The sequence below is a fragment of the Ochotona princeps genome, chromosome 5, assembly GCF_030435755.1.
Source record: "Ochotona princeps isolate mOchPri1 chromosome 5, mOchPri1.hap1, whole genome shotgun sequence".
In the NCBI taxonomy this organism is placed as follows: Eukaryota; Metazoa; Chordata; class Mammalia; order Lagomorpha; family Ochotonidae; genus Ochotona; species Ochotona princeps.
Window position 1 is genome coordinate 46,938,534 of NC_080836.1, and position 24,436 is coordinate 46,962,969.

General features: G+C 34.8%; 1 protein-coding gene across 1 annotated transcript in view; it reads right to left on the reverse strand.

Moving 5' to 3' along the window:
• Positions 1 to 24,436, reverse strand: part of SCN9A (sodium voltage-gated channel alpha subunit 9) — a 144,122-nt gene that overhangs the window by 34,813 nt on the left and 84,873 nt on the right. The window contains exons 11-17 of the mRNA XM_004577093.2: positions 23,160 to 23,447; positions 18,636 to 19,007; positions 15,987 to 16,116; positions 14,328 to 14,566; positions 12,462 to 12,635; positions 11,302 to 11,658; positions 9,036 to 9,509 (exon numbers count right to left, since the gene is read on the reverse strand). Of these exons, the coding sequence (XP_004577150.2) occupies positions 9,036 to 9,509; positions 11,302 to 11,658; positions 12,462 to 12,635; positions 14,328 to 14,566; positions 15,987 to 16,116; positions 18,636 to 19,007; positions 23,160 to 23,447 (2,034 nt within the window). The remainder of the gene's footprint in view (positions 1 to 9,035; positions 9,510 to 11,301; positions 11,659 to 12,461; positions 12,636 to 14,327; positions 14,567 to 15,986; positions 16,117 to 18,635; positions 19,008 to 23,159; positions 23,448 to 24,436) is intronic.

Below are 24,436 nucleotides of genomic sequence, written 5' to 3' on the forward strand. Positions count from 1 at the left end.
ATAGATATAAGCAACTTCTGCTGAGGTGGCACATTTTTACTTATTCTTCAAAACTAAAATAATCAGTTTATTACTTCATCAAAAAATGCCTATTAATTATCATTCTCTTTTTATAATGTATTTTGGTAAAAAATAATTTTAGAAATTATGTTAATTTGGATGTATACATGGTTACTTGAAAAAGTTAAATGGAATTAAATGTTTATTTTATCAAACAATTGAAAAATATAGACATAAGTACATGCTTACACAAATATCTATTATCTATAACTACATATTTGTCCATATATATCTAAGTGTATGCATGCATATATATATATTTGGAACTGCTTTTCCTGAAAATTGTATGCTTTTTCTACACCCATGCATATAGAATTATAAAATGTGCATCAGTTTTTATACTTTAATTGAAGGAAAATTTACCACATTCTCTAATGCAATACCTTTCTATGAAAATATTGCCTTTATATCACCACCAATTTTAAATAGAAAAGTATGTGTCTTTCTTAAAAAGACAGTTAATATCAACTCCAATGAACATTAATATCATTTTCTCATATCACTTGAAACTGTTGGCATTATCATCCCAAAGGTGTGCCAATTTCAGGATAATACTTTGCTTTCATCATTGCACAATGGGTAAGAAACAATTCCACAATGACAGAAACAGAAAAAAAGTGCTAGATTATAAATTATCAAGATTCCTATTAGTGTAGATTTTACCAATGAAAATTTATAGAATTCATTCAGCAAGATATACTAAAATTTGAAACAAAATATCATATCTACATAGTATACTTTATTATAAAAATAAACAACTTGTGTTATTGTATCTTATTTTGTAAAAGTATTTTATCTTACATTTAGTGTTAATTTCATAATATGCTCTAGTTAAAATAACTTATGTAGGTTACCCTAATTATGCATATAATCAGAAACTTAATGTCAATGTGTAATATTGGTCTTAGAATGAAATTAAACATTTCACTCATTGATAAGTAGAACCAATTAAGTTTAATTATTTTTAGATACACTAATACTAACAAAAGCTAACTACCACATTGATTTTTTAATTGCAAATTTTTAGTAACTAATTTTTAAAAATTAGTGATTATTATGCAGAAAATATTTAAATACATTCAAAATTTAGACCAAATGTATTTTGGCTATGTTCCCTAGCTTCTTAAATATGTGTTCAACCAGTGACTTCAGATTTCAGTTCATGTGTCTATAAATACAAATTTAAAGCTATTCTGCATTCCTTGAGATCTTATGTTTACATCTGAAATAACTCTCCTATAAAAATTCTTTTTGAATACAGTTTTCATCAACTTAATGTAAATAAGACAATGTGATGTAATAGACATCTTTATACAGATTAAAAGGGAAACTGATAAATGTTTTTAAGTTAAATTTTACTTCAGTTGCTTCTGTAATGTCATTCACTTTTATAATCCATCCAATAAAAAAGTCTACAGCTCTTGCACTTAAAATCACCTAAAGACACAGAGATATATCAGAAGATCATTAAGAAAGCCACAAAAATAATGGATCTGTCCCAGTAACATGCTATGACATAAATTTATCTATGGAACAACTGTTTATGTTTGTAGTTTCTTGCAATGAGTCAGGCAGAAAGATTTTGTAGCTAAACAGCATGCAAGACACTGAAGAAAAATATCATATGTATGTTCTTTTGAAGGTAACCTGTGTAAAAGTGGTCACACATGTTTCTGCCTGGTTAAAAGCACAGAGGTGTGTTCTTGATTGTTCCAGTTTGATTGTATCCCTGTGAGAAGGAAAAAGGTTAGGTACTGAATTTTAAAAATGAAGCATGATGAAATAATTCACTGTATCTTAAAATGGTTTTAGAGACCTGTAAGGAGCAACTGGTTATATTCTGAAAATATACATGGTATACTTGAAAATAAACAATATACTTTAAACTGTAATAAGATTAAATATCATTCCACATAGAAATTATTATTTAACAGACTAAGTTAGATACTGTAATGTGCTAACACAATTATTCTCATTCTGTTTGTTTACAATCAAAGCAACATTTAAAAATAAGTATTTTGGGTGAGCTTTTGATCTCTCTATCCGTTATCTTCTCTGCTGTAAATAATAAAAATAATTAAATAATAAAATAATAAAAATAATTAAAATAATAAAAATAATAAATAATAAATTATCTCTATAGATATAAAACAATATTATGTTTTTATTTCTTGGTTTACTTTTAATAACCATATTTAATACATTCTAACATTTTAAAAAGCTGTGGAACAAAGTTATGCTTGCAAATATACCAGAACGTAAAGAATAAGAAACATTGTTCTAAATGTGTCAAATTATATACCATTACTTTTTTGCACACAAATAAATATACCAAATAGTTGGAGAAAAATCTGCAAAAAGGAAAGAGCCAAAGATTTATAAAGGAAAACTCATATTTCTAAAGAATCTATGCATGCAAGAGAGTATCGGGGTAGACATTTGGCCTAGCATTTAAGATAACAGCATCACACATTGGAGTTCCCTGGATTTGATACCTACCTTTGGTTGCTAACTTCTGCTGCAGAAAAGATGGCTCAAGTAATTGGATTTCTACTATCTACATGGGAGACTTGACTGAGTTCCTGACTCTCAGCCTAGATACTGGCGGCCTCAGCTTTTGCTAACACTTGGAGAGAAAACCAGCAAGTTAGACCATGTGGTTTTTTTTCCTGTCTTAAATAAACTCTGGAAATAAATAAAGAAGACTGAACCAAAAGAAGTTTCCATGAAGGTATAAATATAATAATTAATTCCTTAGACTCACACATACTATCAGGAAAATATCACTAAGTTTTCTAGAGTATAGTAAGTAGGAAATTCTAAACCATATTTTTGATGAAGGCAGTCCCTGCTTTTTCAAGAAAAGAGTTTTGATAAACATTCTAAATAGAAATAGATCTGATAACAATATAATTAAAACCACCACACACAACACACACATAACTAAAATATTTAACCTTGATGATCAAAAACATTTTTAAATTCTTTCAGTGGAAAAGAATGAGAAAGAGACCAGGACACACAGAGACAGAGAATGTGAGAGGGCAAGGGTACTCCCCAAACGCTCGCAGTGGCCAAGTCTGCACTCGGATCAGGAATGCAAACCAGGTTGTCCACGTGGATGGCAAAAACCCAAATATTTAAACCATCACCACTGTGCTGTACCCAACAGCACACTGCGGTAGGACACTGGACTCAGGATCCAGGAATCTAACACTAATATTCTAATAGGGGATGTGAATGGTTTAAAGAGTTTAATTAATTTATTTTGAATGTCAGAGTTACAAAGAGACTTAAAGACAGAAATCTTCCATCCATTGGCTCATTTCCCACATAGTTGCAATGGCTAGCACTGAGCCAGGCCAATGTCAGGAGCTAGGAGCTTTATCTGAGATTCCCACTTAAGAGGCAAGGGACCAAACACTCAGGCTGTTTCCACTGCTTTTCCAAGGTTATTAACAGGGAGTTGGATTGAAGTAGAGTAACCACAAAATGAACCAGCATTCAAATGGGACAAAAAAATTGCAAGCAAATGCCAAAATGCCAAAATGCTAAAATGCCAAAATGCTGACCCACCCCCTCCTACTGGATGAATGTGTATGTTTTAACCCCTTTGATCTTGTAATGAAATCAATTAAATAAACAAGTAAGCACATTTAATTCCTGCTGAAGATGATGACTTTCAGAATTGAAAAATGAATAGATGAGCAGGGGAGATGGATACATGAATGGAACAGGTGAACAACCAAGAATACTGTTCCTTTGCATGTGATTTCCATCTGTGCCATATCCACCCTGAGAAACTGTCTCACAGAATCTGTTTAAGTGATGCTACTTTTCATGTGCCTCTATCATGATATAGTCCCTTACTTCATTTTTTATTGCTACTGATGATTCCTTACTATTTAGCTTTGAAGGTAAATAGTGGCAAAAGGCATAAATTTTTTACATGGCATTTTTAGGAACTTGATATTTTGGGCATGTCAAATATATTGGATGATGAACAACTGGGAGAAAACCCCTATGCTTATCATAAGGCTGGGGACACAGTTCTAGATTTTATGTATTCTCTAGCATACACAAATACATGAGCCTAAAGGGTAGGCTGGATGAATGAGCATGCCTGATGCTTACTTTGAGTCCCATAGTTGAGGAGGCACTTTGTTGTCAATGGTAAAAATCAGTGTAGTGTCTTCTCAGGCTTGCAAGGTGCTTAAAAGACTGCATTGTGCCTCAGGAGCTGGCTGATTTTAAGAGGAACCATTAGGGCCCAGCGTAGTAGTCTCGCAGCTAAAGTCCTCATCTTGCACACCCCAGGATCCCATCTGGGTGTCAGCTCATGTCCCAGAGGCCCCACTTCTCATCCAGCTCCCTGACTGTGGTTTGGGAAAGAGTGGAGGACAGCCTAAAGCATTGAGACTCTGCACCTACATGGGAGACCTGGAAGAAGCTCCTGACTCCTGGCTCCTGGCTTTGGATCAGCTCAGCTCTGGCTGTTGGCGGCCACTTGGGGAGTGTATCAGTGGACAGAAGATCTTCCTCTCTCTCTCTCATCCATTCTGTTTATCTGATTTTCTGGTAAAAATAAATAAATCTTACTAAAATAGGAGCCATTAATTCAGGGCCTGCCCTCTGAAAAGCAGTGAGAGGTACATGATTATCACGGAGAAACCTAGAGAAGTTGGGATACTTCCTAACTGTGAGACTGAAGTGTTGATGTTCTCTGCCAACTTCTTCTCAGAACACTTTAAGTTCCTCCACAGAACCCTTTATTTGATTTATCTGACCATTTTCTGACAAGATATTCTTTCCAATATGTTGGGCTCACTTCTGGAGTGTGTATTTAACTGTGTAGAGGAAATACTGTTTACCTGAGAACTGACACTAGAAGACTGGACAGTCTCCATTTAGTATACTGTGAAATCAGGACACTTATCCTCCAAAGAGGTTGCTTTTTTGTTTTTGTCTTTTTGTTTTTTGTTTTTTTTCCCAGGTGTGGGTGTGGAAGTTGTGAAAAGCAAAGATGCAGAGATGTTCTTTCCCTTCATTCAAAATGCATGTTTAAATAGGAAAGGTGGGAAATTTATTGCCAGTTCCTGTGTAAAGGAAATGGAAGTTTACAAATAGGATTCTAAGTCTAGCATGACACGTTAATTTTCCATCACAGCAGTCACTGTGAACAAAGACAATCAGGATTTTGAGATTACCTGCAGATGTAGGCAGTTCAGAGCACAGAGCCCTGAACAGGCTTTTCTAAGAAGCTTCCTAAATGTGTCTTTAACATGGTCACATACCAAAATACTGAACCACTGACTGTTGTCATCACATGTCTGAAATTTGAACTGTACCAAATACGGACAAGCACACAATTCTGTAGCTATAATAATTACTCAGGGAGCACTTTCAATGGGCATTTGTCTAACCATTTACTTGAATCCTGTAATTTTTATTATAATTCTGCTTACATAAGACTAAATTTTTCTGAAAAGGGGTTTCTGAACATTGCTCCAATTCACAGAGTTAATAATATCAAAGCTGGGTGTGAGGCCCTTTCTCTACTTCAGAATCTTCTTAACCAGATTCTAAGGTAATTGAGTGAGCAGGATGTGCCTTGCTGGCTCAAAGTTCATCAGAAATGTAATAACCATGATTTCAAAGGCTTCTCAAGCATGTAAAAAAAATAGAAGGAATAAGTAGCCTAAGACTCGGGAAGCTCAGAGGAAAGCTGAAAAATTATGGGAGTTAGAGCAGGGAAGGTTAGCATGGTAGGGTTAGAGACACTTTGGGCAAGTACAGGCATTTGGTTTAGTGGGTAAAATCTCACACTGGAGTGGCTGGGTTTGAGTGCCACTTCTGGCTCTTTATCTCAGTGAATAAGTGGCTCAAGTGAATAAACCCAGTCACCACACAGGAGACCTGGATTAAGTTCTTGAATTTGGCCCTTGGCTTGGTCCTCCTCATCCCTGTTGTGGGTATCTGGGAATGAATGAATAGATTGGAACACTCTTTATGTCTCTGTTTTCATTTGATTCTCAAAGAAATAAAAATTGAACCACATTTTGGAAAAAAAAAAGGAAAAAAAGCAGTGTTATGAGCCTTTTAACCTAAGGCAGCTGGAAAGATCCTGCATATGTATTTCATTCTTGGCCATAGTTTAACTGTGTTATCTGTATCAACTGGGTTTGAAGTGTACCTATGACAGTACACACAGATATGTCAGGGAACTCTCTCTATAGAATGGTAAATTTTCAGTCAGTGGCATCAAGAACCTGACTAGACTCATTTGTTTGCTTTGAAATTCTGGGATCCTCCCAATCGAGCTTTCCGTCTCTGAACGCTAAACATCAAAAGACAGAGGACAGAACAAGTCAATCAACCACCTCAGCTATATGCTGGCAATGAAAAGACGGGGCAACAGGTGACTATAGGATGGACTATGTCAATCAGTGGATTTTCCAACTACCGCATTGTGCCTGGAGTGGTGAGAGTGGCAGCAATACAGTTCTGTGGAACTATCAAAACCACTCTGCCGGCTCTACCTTCAGACCAGAGATGGTCTCCCCAAGAAACTGATGAGCTTTTCTGGACAATAAGATGCTGGACTTTTGCCTGGTAGATGCATGCAATGAAAGAATCTCAACTGAATTTAATCTGTGGTGATGCAACAAGGTGGAGGAATACATCACGAGGGGTGGGGAGAAGAATTGCAGGGCCTATAAAACCATGTCACATAATGCAATGTAATAAAAAATAACAGAAAAATGTAATACAGCAACAAGGTGGAGGAATCCACCATGGGGAGGAGGGTGCGGGGAGGGGTTAGGGCATCCCCAGAGCCTATGAAATGGTGTCACATAATGCAATGTAATTAAAATAAAATTTTAAAAATAGCAAAAAAAAACCATATAAAAAAAAAGAAATCCAGAGTTAGAGAGAATCAATCTTTCATCTATTGGCTCACCCCATAAGTGGCCACAGCTGCCAGCCCTGGGCCAGATGGAAACTAGAAGCTCCGTTCCAGGTTTACCACATGGGTAACAATAGCCCAAATACTTGAGACATTTTCCATTGAATTTCCCATTTCATTAGCAGGAAAAGCTGGATGAGAATAGAACATCTGGGACACAAATCAGAGACCATTTTGGATGCTGGTGTCAAATGCAGTGAGTGGCTTTGGGACTACGCCATAATGCCAGCCCCATAACTTTAACTTTTAGATCATAACAATGTTGATGAATTGAATGATTATAATAAAAACTAATGTTAAGGGCTTCCTAACTAAAATAGTGTGCAAAGTGTTTTAAAAGGCCAGCCCAAGGTGGGCATTTGGCGCAATGGTTAAGGTCCCTTTTTGAGATGCCCACATCCTGTGTTCAACTCCTGGCTTTCTCCCAGTTTCAGGTTCTTGTAGTAAGCACAGCAGGAAGCAACAGGTGATGTGCCTGCCAACTACCTGGGATATTCTGGAATACTGTGTTTGGCTTCGTTTAGCCTCAGCAGGTACAGGCATTTGGTGAGTGAATCAGGAAATGGGGGAGATATTCTCTCTCTCTCACCTGCTTTCTACCCCACTTGCTGCACCCCTCCAGAGACAGAGACAGAGAGTTTGCCTCTCATAGAAATACAATTTAAAAACTTTAAAAAGTTATATGTTTTACTACACAATCTGAGGTAGTTCTAACTTCCTGTATTTATAGTGTTTGAACCATGGAAATACAATAGATAAGAATATATTGGTCATGATTATTCAACATAATATTTCTGCAAATATATTATAAATTATTGAAATCCAACTTTTAATAAGCTTAAGCAGACAGAATATATTGGTAAATATATTGAGCAATTTTTAACATGACCTAAATATATATAAATTAATATATATTTTAAATGTTATATTGAAACTTCAAAACATATCTCGAAATACTTTCTGATCATATTTATGACTATTTAATTTCACTTTTAATAAAAGCTGCATGTATACCTTGATCCATTTAGAAATTTTTAGATTATAACTGATCTGAAGGATTCAAACTTTTAAAATTCCTTTTCATAGAATTTATAATAGAATTTGATGAAAACCATAATCTCCTCCAAAAAATTACAGTAACTAATAAAGCTAAATGGTAAGTTCAGAGGACACAGGGTATTATGTGGTATTCAAAATCACAAAAAGTTTACATCTATTTGGGGAAAAGTTAAGACAGGTGAGATGCCTAACATTTTTCAACACTTTTGGATATTGCTCAAAATATCTTATGCAAATGTATTAATGCATTTAGTGCTTATCCAACTATGACTTAAACAGTAGTAGCAGTTTCACAGATGAAGAACATGAAGGCTATGCCTTGAGGAATGCACACAGGATTGTTTTTTAAGTTCAGAAGGAAATTACCAGCAACATCACACAGCGAAACAGTATGTAGTTAAAAGGAAGTGCGTTTGGGAGGGGTAGTGATTTCATGGATGAGCATTAGTAGATAGTGCTGACTAAAGAAGTTGGGGACACAGTGTGAAGGCTTTGTGTGCAGTAACTAAATCAGAAGACTCACAGGTATATAACAAAAGTGACATAATTAAGACTGAATGTATATAAAATTAATAGCATCTGTGTACAAGGTAGATGAAAAATGGGGACCGAGTGACCAAGTGGGACTCCACCTGTAAAGAACAGGCAAAAGAATAGGTGGATACAAAGATTAAGGTAACAGAGGTTCAACTGATACCACGAAAGCTGCGATGCATGACTTCAACTGGTACCAAATATGGAATGAAAGATGGGTGGAATCAGCTTTCAAAGACAGCCTAGGTTAAGTCAGTTTTTAAGAAAAAACATTATGAGGTTAAACCTGCAGGAAGCTAAACTGCACATAGGAACTATTCAGAAATGTGGTGTTCGAAATAACTTCGCCAACAGATACCTAAATTTTTATGTGTTTAAGCTTATATTAAATACAATTTGCATAAAAATATCTTACCTCTTTGCTGTATTCACTCTCTGAATCGCTGCTAAGTTCTTCAGTGTTCATATTTTCCAAATCAGATTCTCCAGGTGCAATCGGTACTGTCACTGTGAGGCTGGGATTATGGATAAATGACTGATAATCACTTTCTGCCATCAAATATTTTTCCGTACTACTTCCAAAACCACTGACTTTATCCTTTGACTTGTAGAAATTATGATCTTTGCTCATTTCAGCAATTGTACGGTTAGAAGTATTTTCCTTTTTGCCATTTTGCTCCTCTGCTTGTCTTATCTCCTTGGAAATCTCAGGCTTTTTGGAAAATGCTTTTAGAATAAGTTCACAAAGGGTTTGTTTCATATAATTTATTCCATTCTTAATTCTGGTCACTGCAATCTGGAGGTTGTTAGCATCAGGGTCTTCTTCAATTGCTGTCAGATTGTCTGAACTAAATGAGCTCAGTAATAAAGCCAGAAATAGATTCAGTAGCTATATTGGAATGGGGATGGGGTATAGAAAAATAAAAAGACAAAGTGAAAAAAAATTAGCACACTTCTGAAATACAGGTCACAACACAATTCTACATGGTATTCCCTGCAGCTTTTCATGCACAGGTAAGGACATATGGGAGAAGCAGCAAAGAGGGTTGACCCACTACCACTCTATTCATGTTGAGCTTTATGAACTCTGGAAGCAGACGTTCAGCCACACTGGCAAGGAATCACCATGGGTGAAGAAATAAGTCCCTCTCCAACACTGCTATGTCATTAGTAAATTCATTTCTATAGTAGGAATCCTTTAGTCAAACATTCCTTTATGGCCTATACTTATTATCCTTTACCTGCTTAAAAAACACCACAATTATGATACTATTTATTATGCTAAAGTTATTCAGGCAAATACTTGAAAAAGAAACATTCACTTTATCAGAAATAAATGCCACACAAAAGAGGAATGACACTCAGAAACAAACTTAGAAGGACCAAAAAAAAAAAAAAAAGTGAAACTGTTAGAAGAGATATGTAAGCCTATATAAAGTTAAATTTTGATTACTTATTTCCATATAAAACTTTAGGGTTATCAATAGTTACAGAATGATAATCCAATTTGTGTATGTTTATATAGTCTAGAATTTGCATGGTTCTGGAATTTGTAGTGCAAATTGTATTCTGTGGATATCTGGCACTGCGCCTGTAGATAAAATTTGATAATGTGAATCTGTCTTGATCTATGAATCTCTTTTAATATGAGAGATGCAAGAAAAAAATTAGAAATATTTTTCCAGACATGAAGCTGTCACCATATCCCACAATTTTGATGACAAAATTACCAAATGGGGCAAGTCAATCTGTGAAATATAAGGGTGAGTGGTTCACAGAGGGAACACTTTGTCTTAATTTTTTTCCTTCTTATAATCTTGAAAGTTTTCACCAACCAATATATGGAAGAAAGAAACAGAAAAAGGCCAAGAAACCCTCATTAGAACAACAGGAAAGTGAATATGTCAAAGAGAAGGTATAACCCAGTGGCTGGAAAACTCATTATTATGAAACAGAAATAAAAATTTGTAACTTTATAGAACATTCTATCTTTATGGTAGTTACTCATCTCTGCCAGCATATTGCAAAAGCAGTTGTGAGTAAAATGTAAATGAACTAACATGTCCACATTCTAAGAAAATGTTACATGGACGATGAAATTTGAATTTCATTTAATGTGCAGTCTCATATTTTTTATTTTATCAACCATTCAAAAAGGCAAAAAAAAAAAAGATCATTGTTACTTTGCAGGGCCATTTGAAAATCAGCATTGTACTGTATTTGGCCCATGGGCGGCAATTTAATGAACTTTTCTATAGATGCTGCTCTTATCTGTGACTGTAAGGTTGCTGGATTAGTCCTTTCATTTATCATGGTCTGAAACAATTTTTTGTTTCTGTTAAGTGAATCATTTATAGTATATTCTAGGATATCATCTGAATGTCATTAAGAGACATAAAAACCATAGGTTTAAACCACATAACAAGAATATTAAATGATGGAATCATAACAGTTATCAAAATGACAGAATATAGTGGAAAGTTTACCAAAGCCTTTCTGCTAAAATTAACAGAAGGTTATCATAAATGATATAAATACAGGTTCTCTGGGCAGGGAAATCAAGACAATATTTTGTTTTCTAATCCCTTTAACACTTAATAATGATAGATCTAATTAACACTTAGATGCTAATGGTCCATATCACATAATAATTTCAAGTAAATGGACAGCTGGTTACATACCACTAAGTTTCCAATCACCATGACCATCATGTACACAATAAGACACATAGGTTGGCCAGCGACTTCCATACAGTCCCACATAGTCTCTATCCACTCTCCGCATAACACACGGAAAACAATCAGGAAGGAATGAAAGAAATCATTCATGTGCCAGCGTGGGAGGGAACAGTTTTCATTGATCTTACAGACGCATTCCTTGTAACTTTTACCAAACAGCTGCATGCCGACCACAGCAAAAATGAAGACGATGATGGCCAACACCAATGTGAGGTTACCCAGAGCCCCAACTGAGTTACCAATGATCTTTATCAGCATGTTTAGTGTTGGCCATGATTTTGCCAACTTGAAGACTCGGAGCTAAAAGAAAATATAAAGCTAATGTTAGTCATTATAACAACTTATTCAATGTCTGCTATCTCGACATTTGCTCTAAATATAAAGCAGACTGTATGTTTATAACACTGTCATTATTATTTGGCTAGAATCAATTATTTCTATATTTCACCTGTTTACATTTTCATCTGTTTCTTAATACTCCCAGGTTTATTTGCATACCTTCCACAATATAATTGCAATATATATTCTGAAACAAGTATGTAATTTTAGGTCAGGACTTCCACAGAGAATTTTAGAATTTTAGGGTTTTTTTCCCTAGGATAGATAATTTGTCATTGATATTATTTCCTAATACTTTTATAATTTTTTTTCATTCAGACATTTGGATGCAACCCAGTGTGTTGAGTATAAAATGCTTTCAAAAGTCTATTCACTTCTATGTGTTTTTGTAAGACAAAAGTTTTCTGGAGAACAATGATTTAATCTCTCAAATCCATAAAGTTATGAACCTATAATTTAAATCTATAATGGTTGAAAGTCTGTAAAGGAAAAGTTTCTAATATGAAACAAATTATCGGCTTAATGAGTAGAGAAAGTATTTCTGTTATTCTTCAAATGAAAATTGAACTTGTCTTTAAGACCTTAAAATTAAACTGTATATTCAGTTTTGACTGTTTAATGCATCTATTAGTGAAATTAATATACTAGATAGCATTCACAATCTTCCATTTGTTTAAAAACTCTACAAATTTTTAATAATAATGCAAAACCAAATAAAATCTCTTTACTAACAAATAATAATGGTAGGAGCAGGTTATATTTACCAATCTGAATGATCGCAGAACTGATAGTCCTTCCACATTTGCTAGAAAAAGTTCTACTAAACTTAAAGTTACAATAAGACTGTCAAAAATATTCCAGCCTACTTGGAAATACTCATAGGGGTCCATGGCAATTAGTTTTAAAACCATTTCAGCTGCAAATATTCCAGTAAAGACCTAAATGAGAAATATAAAATCTTTCAAATTATTGCTTGAAGATACAGAATCAACATAAGAATATCAGTGACTAACATTCACTATCTTCCAAGCCACTAAGTGATTCACAAATAGATATTGTTATCTTATTTAATACTTCTTTAAATAAATCAAATCAAATAAGTACTTTTAATACTTATTTAAATAAATAAAAGATAAAATCTTATTTAATACTATAAGGTAGGATTTCACTACTCCCTTTAAAATTAACTGTTCTATTGGCTTTCATTATCTTTAGATAGGATTTTATAAAAGCATATTAAGATCTTTGAAAAGCAAAACCTTTGACAACACTCTCTTTGCAAAAACATCAAATTAGTCAACAGATTTTGATGATAAAAGGGGAGCAGATTGATACTGAAATTCTGAGCCAGTCCTTTTTTCTGACCTAAGTACTTAGATCAATAAAGTCCATGTTGACTCATTCTTTAAAGATTTATGGTGAGAAGAAGAAAACACATTTAATTGGCATAGTGGAAACTAAAGTTACACTTTCAACATTTTGACACAATAGTGCATTGTAAACCATCATTAATTCATGACACTGGTATCAAAGGACTCAAAAAGGCAATCGTTAAAGACTTGTTTATGACTCATTCAGGCATGTTTTGACTCAAAGAATCTAACCAGAGAAGATTCAAAGATGAGTTAGGTCTGTGATTGTCTAACAGCCTTTTAAAATAATGCAGCTTTAAGAAGATTCAAATGGAGAAACTGAATTTGGGGCTGTGGTAATATATAAAAAACATGTCAAATTATCTTGAAGTTCATAATGAAAATAAACTATTTTAAATGAACTGAATTTCCACTAACAAGTAGAAACTAGCTGGTCTGATCTCCCCAAAGATATATAGAGAGAAAGGAATGCTCATGCAGAGAATACAAATATTCAACTTCTGGGTAGGATATATAACTAGTAAAAACACATGATTAGGATTCAAATCCAGATCTTTTGGAACTCAAAGGCGTAGGCATTTAAACACTGTTATGCCAAAATTACATACCCATAGTGTGTGGGGTAATTAAAAGGAAGCTATAGAGGCTGGGCCTATGTGGAGCAGCACGCTGAGCCTCAGCCTGCAGCGTCAGCATCCTGTGAGCACCAGTTCAAGTCCAGGATGATCCACTTGGAATCCGAGTTCCTGCTAATTCCCTGGGAAATCAACAGAGGATGGCCCAATTCCTGCCCTGGCACCCACATGAGTGTGTCAGACCAGCCCAGCTCTGCCCCTTGCATCCCCCTGGTGAGTGAACCAGTGGATGGAAGATCTTTCTGTCTGTCTACTTCATTTCTGTAACTCTGTCCTTCGAAAAAAAAACTCTCTTTAAAATTTCTGCCTTGAAAAAAAGGGACTCTGTAATGTAATTACACCATGTGCAAAAAGTGTGAAATTTTCAAAATGTTGCTCCGAAGAAATAGGTTGGTAGAAAGAAAACAACAGACACACAATAACTCCCAAGATGGTGACATAGTACGGAAATATTATGGAAAGCACTAGTGTTATTTATAGACTTCGTCATGATCACAAAGTTATTTTGAAATACTATAGGTGAAAAGAAATTTGACTCTGCTAATTCCTAGATATGCATAATTACCAAGCCGCAGATCCATCTGACTTGAAAAGTGGAGCGACAGTGACTATAGACTCTTACCAAATTCCCCACGATGAGCACATTTTTAAATTCTTCAGTCATTGGATGGTGCTCCATGGCCATAAATAATGTGTTCAAAACAATGCAAATAGTAATTGCAAGATCTACAAAAGGATCCATTACAATAACATAAATGAGCTTTTTGAATTTTATCCAAAATGGAGAGCAATTCCAGATCAAGAATTTATGTGCAAATCTGTACCACCATGGTGGACATTTTTGTCTGGACTCTTCAAGTTCTGGCAGAAAAAACAAAAGAAATATTTTTAAAAATGAGAGAGAGAGAATGCAGTTCATTGCATATTTCATTCCTAAACACAGGTAACTTCTAACATTCAAACTAAGCTTGGGGATTTTCTAATATTTACTTATATACTTATGTGAAAGGCCAAGACAGACTCCAAGAGAGATCTTACATCTGCTCATTCATTCCCCTCAAAACCTTCAATGGCTGGGATTTCGATTCAGATCTCTCCTATAGGCAGTAGGGACTGAAGTGCTTGAGTCATTACTTGCTGACCTCCCATGGCATATACTAGCAGGAAGCTGAGGTGAGGAGCTGAACCAGGACTCATACTTGGGCACTCTAGCATGAAACATAGCACTCATTACAAGCAGAGCCTACACTGTCTGTACTAAATACCTGCATCAATACTGCTGATTTGGATTTTGCAAATTTAACAAGATTGTCTCTGTGAAAGGCATAGTGTGTAAATATATATATAATGCAAATATTAGACATCATGTAGCTGGACTAAGCACAAGTGAAAAGGCAGTGAAATGAATGAAAGCAAGTATGTGAGTCACTCAAGAGAAAAAAAATGCACCCAATGTAATGGTAAACAGAACTGCTCTTCCCTTAATGGAGAAATATATTTTTTCTTTGGCATTTAATGCCTTGATAGTGAGACAATTTGTTCATGTGGAAAAAGGTTCATTCTCTATCACAAGTGAAGACAATTCTAGACCCAATTACCAGAAATAATTTGTGGAAGCACTCATGTAATAGACATTTTATACCATTTGTCCATTTGTTTCTCAATACAAATTTAGGGTAGGACAAAAAGTTTATCCCACAGTGGCTAGTTCATGGATAAGGTAAGACATAGTATAGGTTTGCAACAAGATGGGAGCCAGCACATTTTAAGAAATCAGCACTCTGACTTATTAAAAAGCTTGACTTATTAAAAGAAACTACTATTTAACTATTATTAAAACATTACATAGTCAGAGGATTGTATGTTTCTGGGTTAACCTATTTTTCTGTGTCAATGACCATTATTTATCTTTCAAACTTCATGTTATCCAATACTTATTTTTAGTTACAAATAACTTCACCCATTTTCAAGAATATATAAAGCATTCCATTAATATTTATTTGTTATCATCATTGCTTAATGTAGTTTTATATTCTTTGTATACTTCCTAAGAACTTCATCTACATATTCTTGGTTGGCCAGGATAAAAGTTAACTTTAAGTATATGTATGATGGGGCCAGCAGGCCAGCACTGCAGTGTATCGAATAAAAACTGTGAAGCTGACACACCTAGGCACCAGTTATTTCTTTCTCTTTCTTTCTCTTTCTCTCTCTGCCTTTCAAAGAAATAAAATACAATCTTTTTAAAAAAGAAATACAACAAAAAGAATACAAAACATACCTTCTACAGTATTTGTTAGTATGCTTGCTCTACTCATAGCTCTTTGTCTAAGATGAGGATCATTCAGCATATCTTCTGAAAGGAAATAAGAACTGGAACGTCTTTTTTTGTATATTTGATTTGTTGTACCCTGGGGGGAAAAGGGCAATTAACTAGAGCCTTAAGAACAAAATCTAATAAATTATAGGACAAGATAAATTCTTACTTCGTGAGCTTTAATAAGTAATCAAAAAGAGGGACCAGATTACTCAAATTATGGCTTTGCTACTTATCAATTTTCTATCATACCATTTTTCAACATTAGTTAAAATGGGGTAAAGATACTCCCTCAAATCTTGTGTGCTTTATGAAAATATGAAATAAAAATCTATTTACCTTTATTATTATTTCTACCACAATCTATCTTTCTGAGTGGCCAATTTATCCAGTTACCTTTTCCTACCTGAGAACAACTGAACAAGTGTTGTAGTGCTTTGAACAAAAGGGTTGACACTCAATATTTCTGTAATTATAATAATATTAATGAAATCTACTGTAATCACCTTTTTACTGCCAGGGAAGGCATAATGAGCTAAGCTGGGTATTTTTATTACAAATGACTGAGTTTGAAAAGGAACAATGGAAACTAATGGGAAGTGCAGCAATATGGAGAGTGCAAGCTCAGTATAAAGAGGTACCAGTGCTCTGCTCTACAGATTGCTGCTGTGCGGAAACATAAACTCAGGCACGAGGACTGTGTTCAGCTTTCCACGAAAGTGCCTTTAAAATTTAGAGAATAATTTCAATTTGAAACATTACGCTGGTTCAGTGCAAGCAAATATAATACACACCACACAAGTTTTCACATATACACATACACAACTCTAGAATGCTATTTCTATTGCATATTTGCATATGTGTATATATATACACATATACACATATATATGCCTTAGAAGCACATATATACATTTATATAATTCTAGACTTGCATAGTTGTAGATATATATATACATATATATATACACACATGATGTTTATAAAAACAAATATGCACAAGTGTGTATGTAGGACATATGTGTATGTGCAGACACATACATAGAATTGCAAGTGACATTTTATAGAAGACTGTAAAACCATGTTCTGTCTTAAAAACCATGTTCTGGCTTAGTCTCCAATTTACTGACTTTGAAGAAGCAGTTTTTTTCTTCCAATCAGAGTTTGTTAAAAAAAATTCTCTTGAGCCCACAATATTATAACACTTATATAATATTGTAGCTTTTAGGTTAGAGAAAATTGCCACATAATGTTTCCATCTTTTGTTTCTTGAATTTCTATTGTATCTTAAAAGCATGCACTAATTTATCTACTTTAACATTTAGGATTTATTGTGACATTGATTTCTCTGTGATGAAAATTTATTCTTAAATATCCACTTCATTTAAAAGTTAGAAATAATCTCAAAATGAGTTAATATTTTGCCAATTATATAACCACTGAAAAAACACACACAATAAAAATCCAACTCCACAAGGGCAGCATGCTCATATCATGAGGAGTGTTAGACAAGCTTAAGCTGCATCATGCAAGCATAGAGGCCACACATGAAACCTAAAGGCACATACATTCATTCAAACTGAAATAGGTGCATGGCTCGGGCTTTGAGGAAAGTGTAATCTTATTGAGATAATATATTTTCTTCAAATATAATATATGAACATTTAGTATATGTTCAAAGCTTATTGGGTTAGTCAAAACTCTTGCTGACATTTATTATAATAACATAACAAAACATCCTGGAAACCCTGGAATCGGATTTCACTTTCGAGCCTCCTTGGGTATTTTTCTCCAACTACTCAGTGACCCCTACACTCTTGGAGTTATTCTGAAAATATTTTTTGGTTTGTTTTTGTTTTTATGTCTGCTTATTGGTGTAAATGAAGATGTTTCTGTGATTTTCTTCATAGAACCTAAAGATACACTGTGGTAAGTGAAAACGTTTTGTCTCATTTCTGAAGGGGAGCTAAGTCATAGTCAGCCTGAGCCATTTCCCAGACTGAACAACTACTGTGCACTGAAAACACAGCAGGACGTGTGGTGAAGGAGGGCCCCTATTTAAATCTTATACTTATTATTTGTTACTGAGTGGACTTGGGCAAACTGCTTTCCCCATGCCTCAAATTCCACATTTGTAAAATAGAGGAATAGTATATCACCTAAAAGTTTGTTAACATAGATTTGGTGGTTATTTTTATGACTACTAACAGCTCCAAATAAGATCTTTTGCAATAAGGTATATAAAACATAGGGACCTGAAAATGATACCAGTACATGGCAAGGAATCCAATGTCTTTACAGAAATGGAATCCAGTATCAGCTAATAAGGTCAGCATCATCAATGTATTTAAAAGTTGTCTAAAGGAGGGATTTGCAATCAGCTAAAAATATCAGTATATAAGTGGTTTTTTAAAAAAATGATATTGTTGAATTACATGTCTACAATGTATAGTATTAAGACTAAATTAGTGAGTGGAAGATGTGTTTTTATAGGAAAAGTATTGCAGAATGCAGAGCCATTCACAGAACCAGAAGGAAGGTCCCTCCAACAGACGGAGTAACTGACACAGATTTAGGGTCCAGCCATGCCTGAGCTATGTAAAACGTCCTTACGCTGTCATCAGAAGTTGCCTTATCTATTATCACCTCTGGCAGAAGCTGTCCATTGGGCAGCATGAGGGCTGAGGGTCCATCAATCAAGGAGACCACACCATTGCAGTCCACGGCACTGTGCATCTTCCCATTCACCGGCAGCACTGGGGGAGACCTACTGGCTTGGCTGTGATTACTGCTGCGACGTTCCTGGGGTCTGTGGGGCACGAAGAGTGAGTCCCTTCTGCTCTCATTGTCTCCAAAAATGCTGTGCTCATCATCCGCAAATTCAGTCTCAGATCCTATATCTTTTCCTCGAATCTTGAAACTGAAAAGACTTGTTCTGCTGCTCCTCCTTGCAGAAAACAAGGAACCAGGGATGCTGAGAGGTGACTGAAAAACAAAGGGATGAGATGTATGTGCTATAGCACTTATATATAAAAAGAAGTACATTCTATATAATTTCCACTGAATCCATTGGCCTTGGAATAGGTGGCTGGGTTCTTGTAATAAAAGAGACATAGTTGAAAGCAAAACAATTCAACCAAAAGAAGGCTTTTTTCAAAATAAGAAATGAATCAATTAGAAGAAATCATATTTTTAGGATCCAGTGGTGTGTGTGTATGTGTGTGTGTGTGTAGTATCGTGTACTGCTATTCTTGTCAGAGTCACCTCTCCATTCTTTTTACTTTACTTTTCTGTATAGGGCATGCTGCTTTAAAAAAAATTGGGGGAGCTGGTGTTGTGACATAGCTAGTAAAGCTGCCATCTATGACCATTGAATCCCAAGTATGAGTCATGATGCTTCATGTTCCAGCTGATTCACTTGGATAAAACATCCTGTTGGGAAAAGCAGTGAAACTGGTTCAAGTGTTTGGGAAATGGCCGTCCATGGGGGAAACTGAGAAAAAGGCTTTGTCTTCCGGAATTGGCCCAGCTTAGCAATGCCTTTGCAGATATCTTGTGAGTAAACCCGCAGATGAGAAATCTACCATTTCCTCTCTCTTTGCAATTCTTATTTGAAAAATAAGTACATCTCTGAAAAAAGAATTTGGCATTTGAACCTGCTATATAGTGTTCATCATACAAATTGTTAAATGCCATAATAAAGCTACATGCTTTCCAATATATAGTTTGCAGCTCCAACGTACAAACTGACTTTTAAATATGCCTATGTATCATGAAATGTTATAAGAGGTAAAAAAAAAGAATAATAAAGAGGACAAAAAGTTACACTTATGTGACCCATGTTCAGGATAAATTGTTTCCATAAACCAAATTAAGTGCAGTTATTTGGAAGTCCTTAGTTTCATACATAGTTTAAATTCACATATAAAAGATAATGTGAGAGACATTATGAACAATGACAAATGAGTATTACAAGGTCTTTTCCTTTAAACCACTTATGACTGCTCTTGTCATACATGTTAATAGTACTATATATGTTCAAGTTATTTCTCACCGTATACATTAGGGAAATGTTTGAATAATGAGGATCTATCTTTTATTTCAATGTTCCGAAAGAGAGGAATTCTAACCAGGGCACTAAAGAGAAGATTCAAGTGGAGAGAATAGAGGAAAGTGTGTGGTGGGGGTGCCTGCATCAGCATGAGACATCTGATGACGCCATTATAGGAAAACAAGAAAGATTATTTCAGTGGGAGAGATGTGTGCACAGTCATGAAGGTATGGAAGTCACAGGCTAAGTGTTTTCAGTGGAGAGAGACTACTCTGGCTGGTGAACTGAGGACACCAGAAGGTAGAGAAAGCTGCAGAGCTGAAGGAGTTTCTGCCAGGGTTAAGTTGTGGGTCTTGTTCTGGAGCTTATGGAGCAATTTTTTAAAAGGTAAGCAGAGACATGAGTAGGTTTTTGTTTGCTTAGGAGAATACAAGCATTGAGAATTTGCCAAGAACTACAGACAGCAAAACCTGAGGTTTACAGATTTCAGTGAAAAAAGGAGAGAAATTCTACACAGTTGGAATTAATAGGCTAAAGAACAACACAATATCAGCTAATGAGTTTGGAGATGAAGGGCGTCAAAGACACCAGTGAAGTTCAAACTGGGGACAGATATTCTGGTGAATATATACCCAGAGCAGCAAAGAAAGTGAAATGAATCTAAGATTACTTTTTATCCATTGCACATTAATGAATCTAGAATAAATAGAACAATTAGATAATGTAGAAGACATGGGCAGAAGTCTGGACATAATCTACCAAAATTGAGTCATGAAGAATAACAGAAATTTAAATAGAGATGCAAGATAGGAATTGATAGTAGTTAGGATCCTCCCAACAAAAGCCCAATTTCACTGCTGAACTCTACCAAATTTTTAAAGAACTAATTCCAGTTCTCAAATTTCCCAAAACAGTTGAGAGGGAATCCTCCTAAACCCCTTTCATAAGAGTAGCATTACCTTAATTCCACAACCAGAAAAAGATAAAAACTAAGTCAGATATCATTGATGAATATAGATGAAAAAAATCCTCAACAAAGTACTGACTAATCAAATTCAACAACACATAAGAAAGATCATCCACCAAGGCCAAGTGGAAGTAGCCCTGATATTCAGGGATGGATCAACATATGCAAATCAATAAATATGAAACACATTAACAAACTTAAGAGTAAGAACTATATGATAATCTAAACAGATGCAGAAAAAAACATTCATGAAATACAACAGCCTTTCTAAACTTTTAGGCAAATCGAGTATAGAAAAAACACACCTCAACACAATCAAGGCAATAGATGACAATGCAACCAGCATATTTGAACGGCAAAATGCTGCAAGCATTTCTATTAAGATCTCAAACCAGACAGGGATGCCTGCTCTCACAATTAATATTTATTACAATTCCAGAAGTTTTAGCCAGGGTAATTAGGCAAGAAAAAGAAATCAAACTGTCATAAATGGGAAAGGATGAAATCAAATTACCCTGTTTGTAGACGACATGAGCCTACAATTATGGAAGCCAACAGACTCCACTATGAAGTTAGTGGAACTCATAAGAGAGTTTGAAAGAGTGGTAAGATATATACAAAACCAAAACTCAAAACACCATTGTGTACACATATACAGTCCTATGGCTGAGAAAGAAATTTATAATAGAATAAAAATTATAAATATGTTTGGATAAATTGAACCAAGGATATGAAAGATCTCTACAATGAAATTTATAAAATATTAGGGAAATAGGAGCCCAGCGCAGTAGCCTAGTGGCTAAAGTCCTTGCCTTGCATGTGCTCAGATCCCATTTGGGCACCAGTTCTTGTTCTGGTGGCCCCGCTTCCCATCCAGCTCCCTGCTTGTGACTTGCGAAAGCAATCGGAGACAGCCCAAAGCCTTGAGACCCTGTATCTGAGTGGCAGACCTGGAAGAAGCTCCTGGCTCCCGGCTCCGGATTGGCTCAGCTCTGGTCATTGCCGCCACTTGGGGAGTGAATCAGCAGACAGAAGATCTTCCTCTCTGTCTCTCCTCCTCTCTGTATTTCTGACTTTCCAACAAAAATAAATAAATCTTAAAAACATGTATTAGTGAAATAAATAGAAGATAACAGTAAATGATGGAAAAATCTCCCACGTGCATGGATTGGAAGAATTAATAACATCAAAATACACATACTTTCCAAAGCAATTTATAGATTTAATGTGAGCCCAATTAAAATATCAAAGGAAATGAAATCTGTATATGAGTTATCTACATCTGTTTATAGGTGTTTAACTTACAACAACTAAGATTTAGATACAACTCAGACTGGATGAAGAAATTATGGTAGGTATACAATGGAACAAATCCAAGCTAAGAGTTGGATACAGCCCAGACTGGATAGAAATTGTAGTATGTGTACACAACAATGAAATCACCTCATCTGTAAAATAAATGAAAACCTGCAATTTGCAACAAATTGGATGCACCTGGAGAAAAACCAGTTAGTCCCCCTCCTGCCTCCCAAATACTATATGTTTTCATGGTTTGTAGTAACTTATATAAAGAACATAAAAAAATGTAATATGTGTGAGTGAAATTGTCATTTTGAGATTGGATTATGTTTATAGCCCTTATCTAAACTCTTGAGGAACAATGGTTTTTCTACTTTTATTGAGTTTCTTACTTACTGAAGGGGTAAGCTTGTGATTATAATGTAAGCTGAAAGTATAACATTGAAAAAAATAAAAAGAAAAATAAGAATTGTAAGAGATTGGCGGTGGGAAGTATCATTCTCTTAAAACATGACATATATGAAATTATTCCCATTATTTATATAAGAAAGGAAAAAATATTCTAGTGTTACTAGTCACTTAATTTCTACAATGGTACTTAACAATACTTTCATTTTGACCAACTGTCTATCAGAGAAGATATAACAATTCTGAAACTAAAAGTTCCTTCAAAAATAAAAATTAAATAAAAAATAATTATATCTCTATTGTTTTGATAAAGAAATGGACAGGCTTTTTACAGTTAAACCATTGCTTTCTCGGTCATCCAAATTAAAGTATATTTCTCTGGCCCTGGCCTGTGTGCAGGCATCTGGCGTACCTGGTTAGGTGTAGACAGCTTTTTCTCACGTGCTCGTCTATGCCCTTCAACACCAAGGTGAAACTGCTTCCTCCTGACGCTCTCCTCCGACCCGGACCTGGACAGCTTCTCATCATCTCCCTTTTCCTCTCCACTGGAGAGTTTTTTTTGATTCTTTTTCTTTCTTCTGTTTCTCCTTTCTTTAGCACTTTTAGAACTCAGTTTGGAAGTTTCAGAAGAACTCTCTGAGAGCCCCACAATTCTGCTTCTCCCAATGCTTGTATATTCAGCCGCTGCGGCTGCAATAGCCTATTGAACAAAGGCGTTGTACACCGTGAGTCATTTTAAACAAATTCCAAGAAGCCCTGTTACAGATCACTTCCTTTTCATCAATTTAATTAGACTGTGCATGTAACTGTGTCCCTTGGAAATGAATTTAAAACAGTTTGCTTTCCATTATAATGAGCAAGGTTACAAAGAATATGTTTACTTCTTCTACTCTGAAATAAAGTTCTATTTTACTTTGAAAATGAACTATTATGTTTTGCATTTGCATATGCTAATACAAATCCCATATTCTATGTTCAAATTTTACTAGGTAATTTTGGAACATAAGTTCACATAAAGAATGTAATAAGATACTCTGTGAGTATATCACATACTTAACAGAATCATGTATTCTACAGTTCAATAAAGATGGAATTACCTGAAAACTAAAACAAATGATTAAATATCTCAAGGAAATTATTAAACTGTTATTATAGTGAAATGGATTGATAAAAATTTCCTAGGCAGTTCCTAAGACTATCTAAACCCTGTATAGCTTTTCTATAGAAATTATTATAAAATTAAACATTACCAAAATCATTACCAAAAAAAAAAGAGATTTTTGTTTTGGATAAAAATAGAAAGAAACTCACAATGTTACATCATAAACAAATAGTTACAATATTTTCTCCAAACTTTATATACATGTGTATAGTCATTATTTAGTATGCATTCTATTTAGTCTACCATTATTTTAACTGCTTTTCCTATAACAATTTTCTTAAAACATACAATTTAATGACTAATACATTAAGACATAAAAATAGCAAAATTCTCTTAGCCATTTCCTAATTTTTCAAAATCTAAAATGTACCATGAACCATTTTACAACTTTTACTTAAATGTTTTTGAATATCTTTGAATATAGTCTCTCTGCATTACAGATTATCCTCCATGAAATGTCAGATTCTTTGAAGAGACTTGGAGAGGTTCAATCATCATTGTTTGATCATCGTATTTTAGAGGTAGCT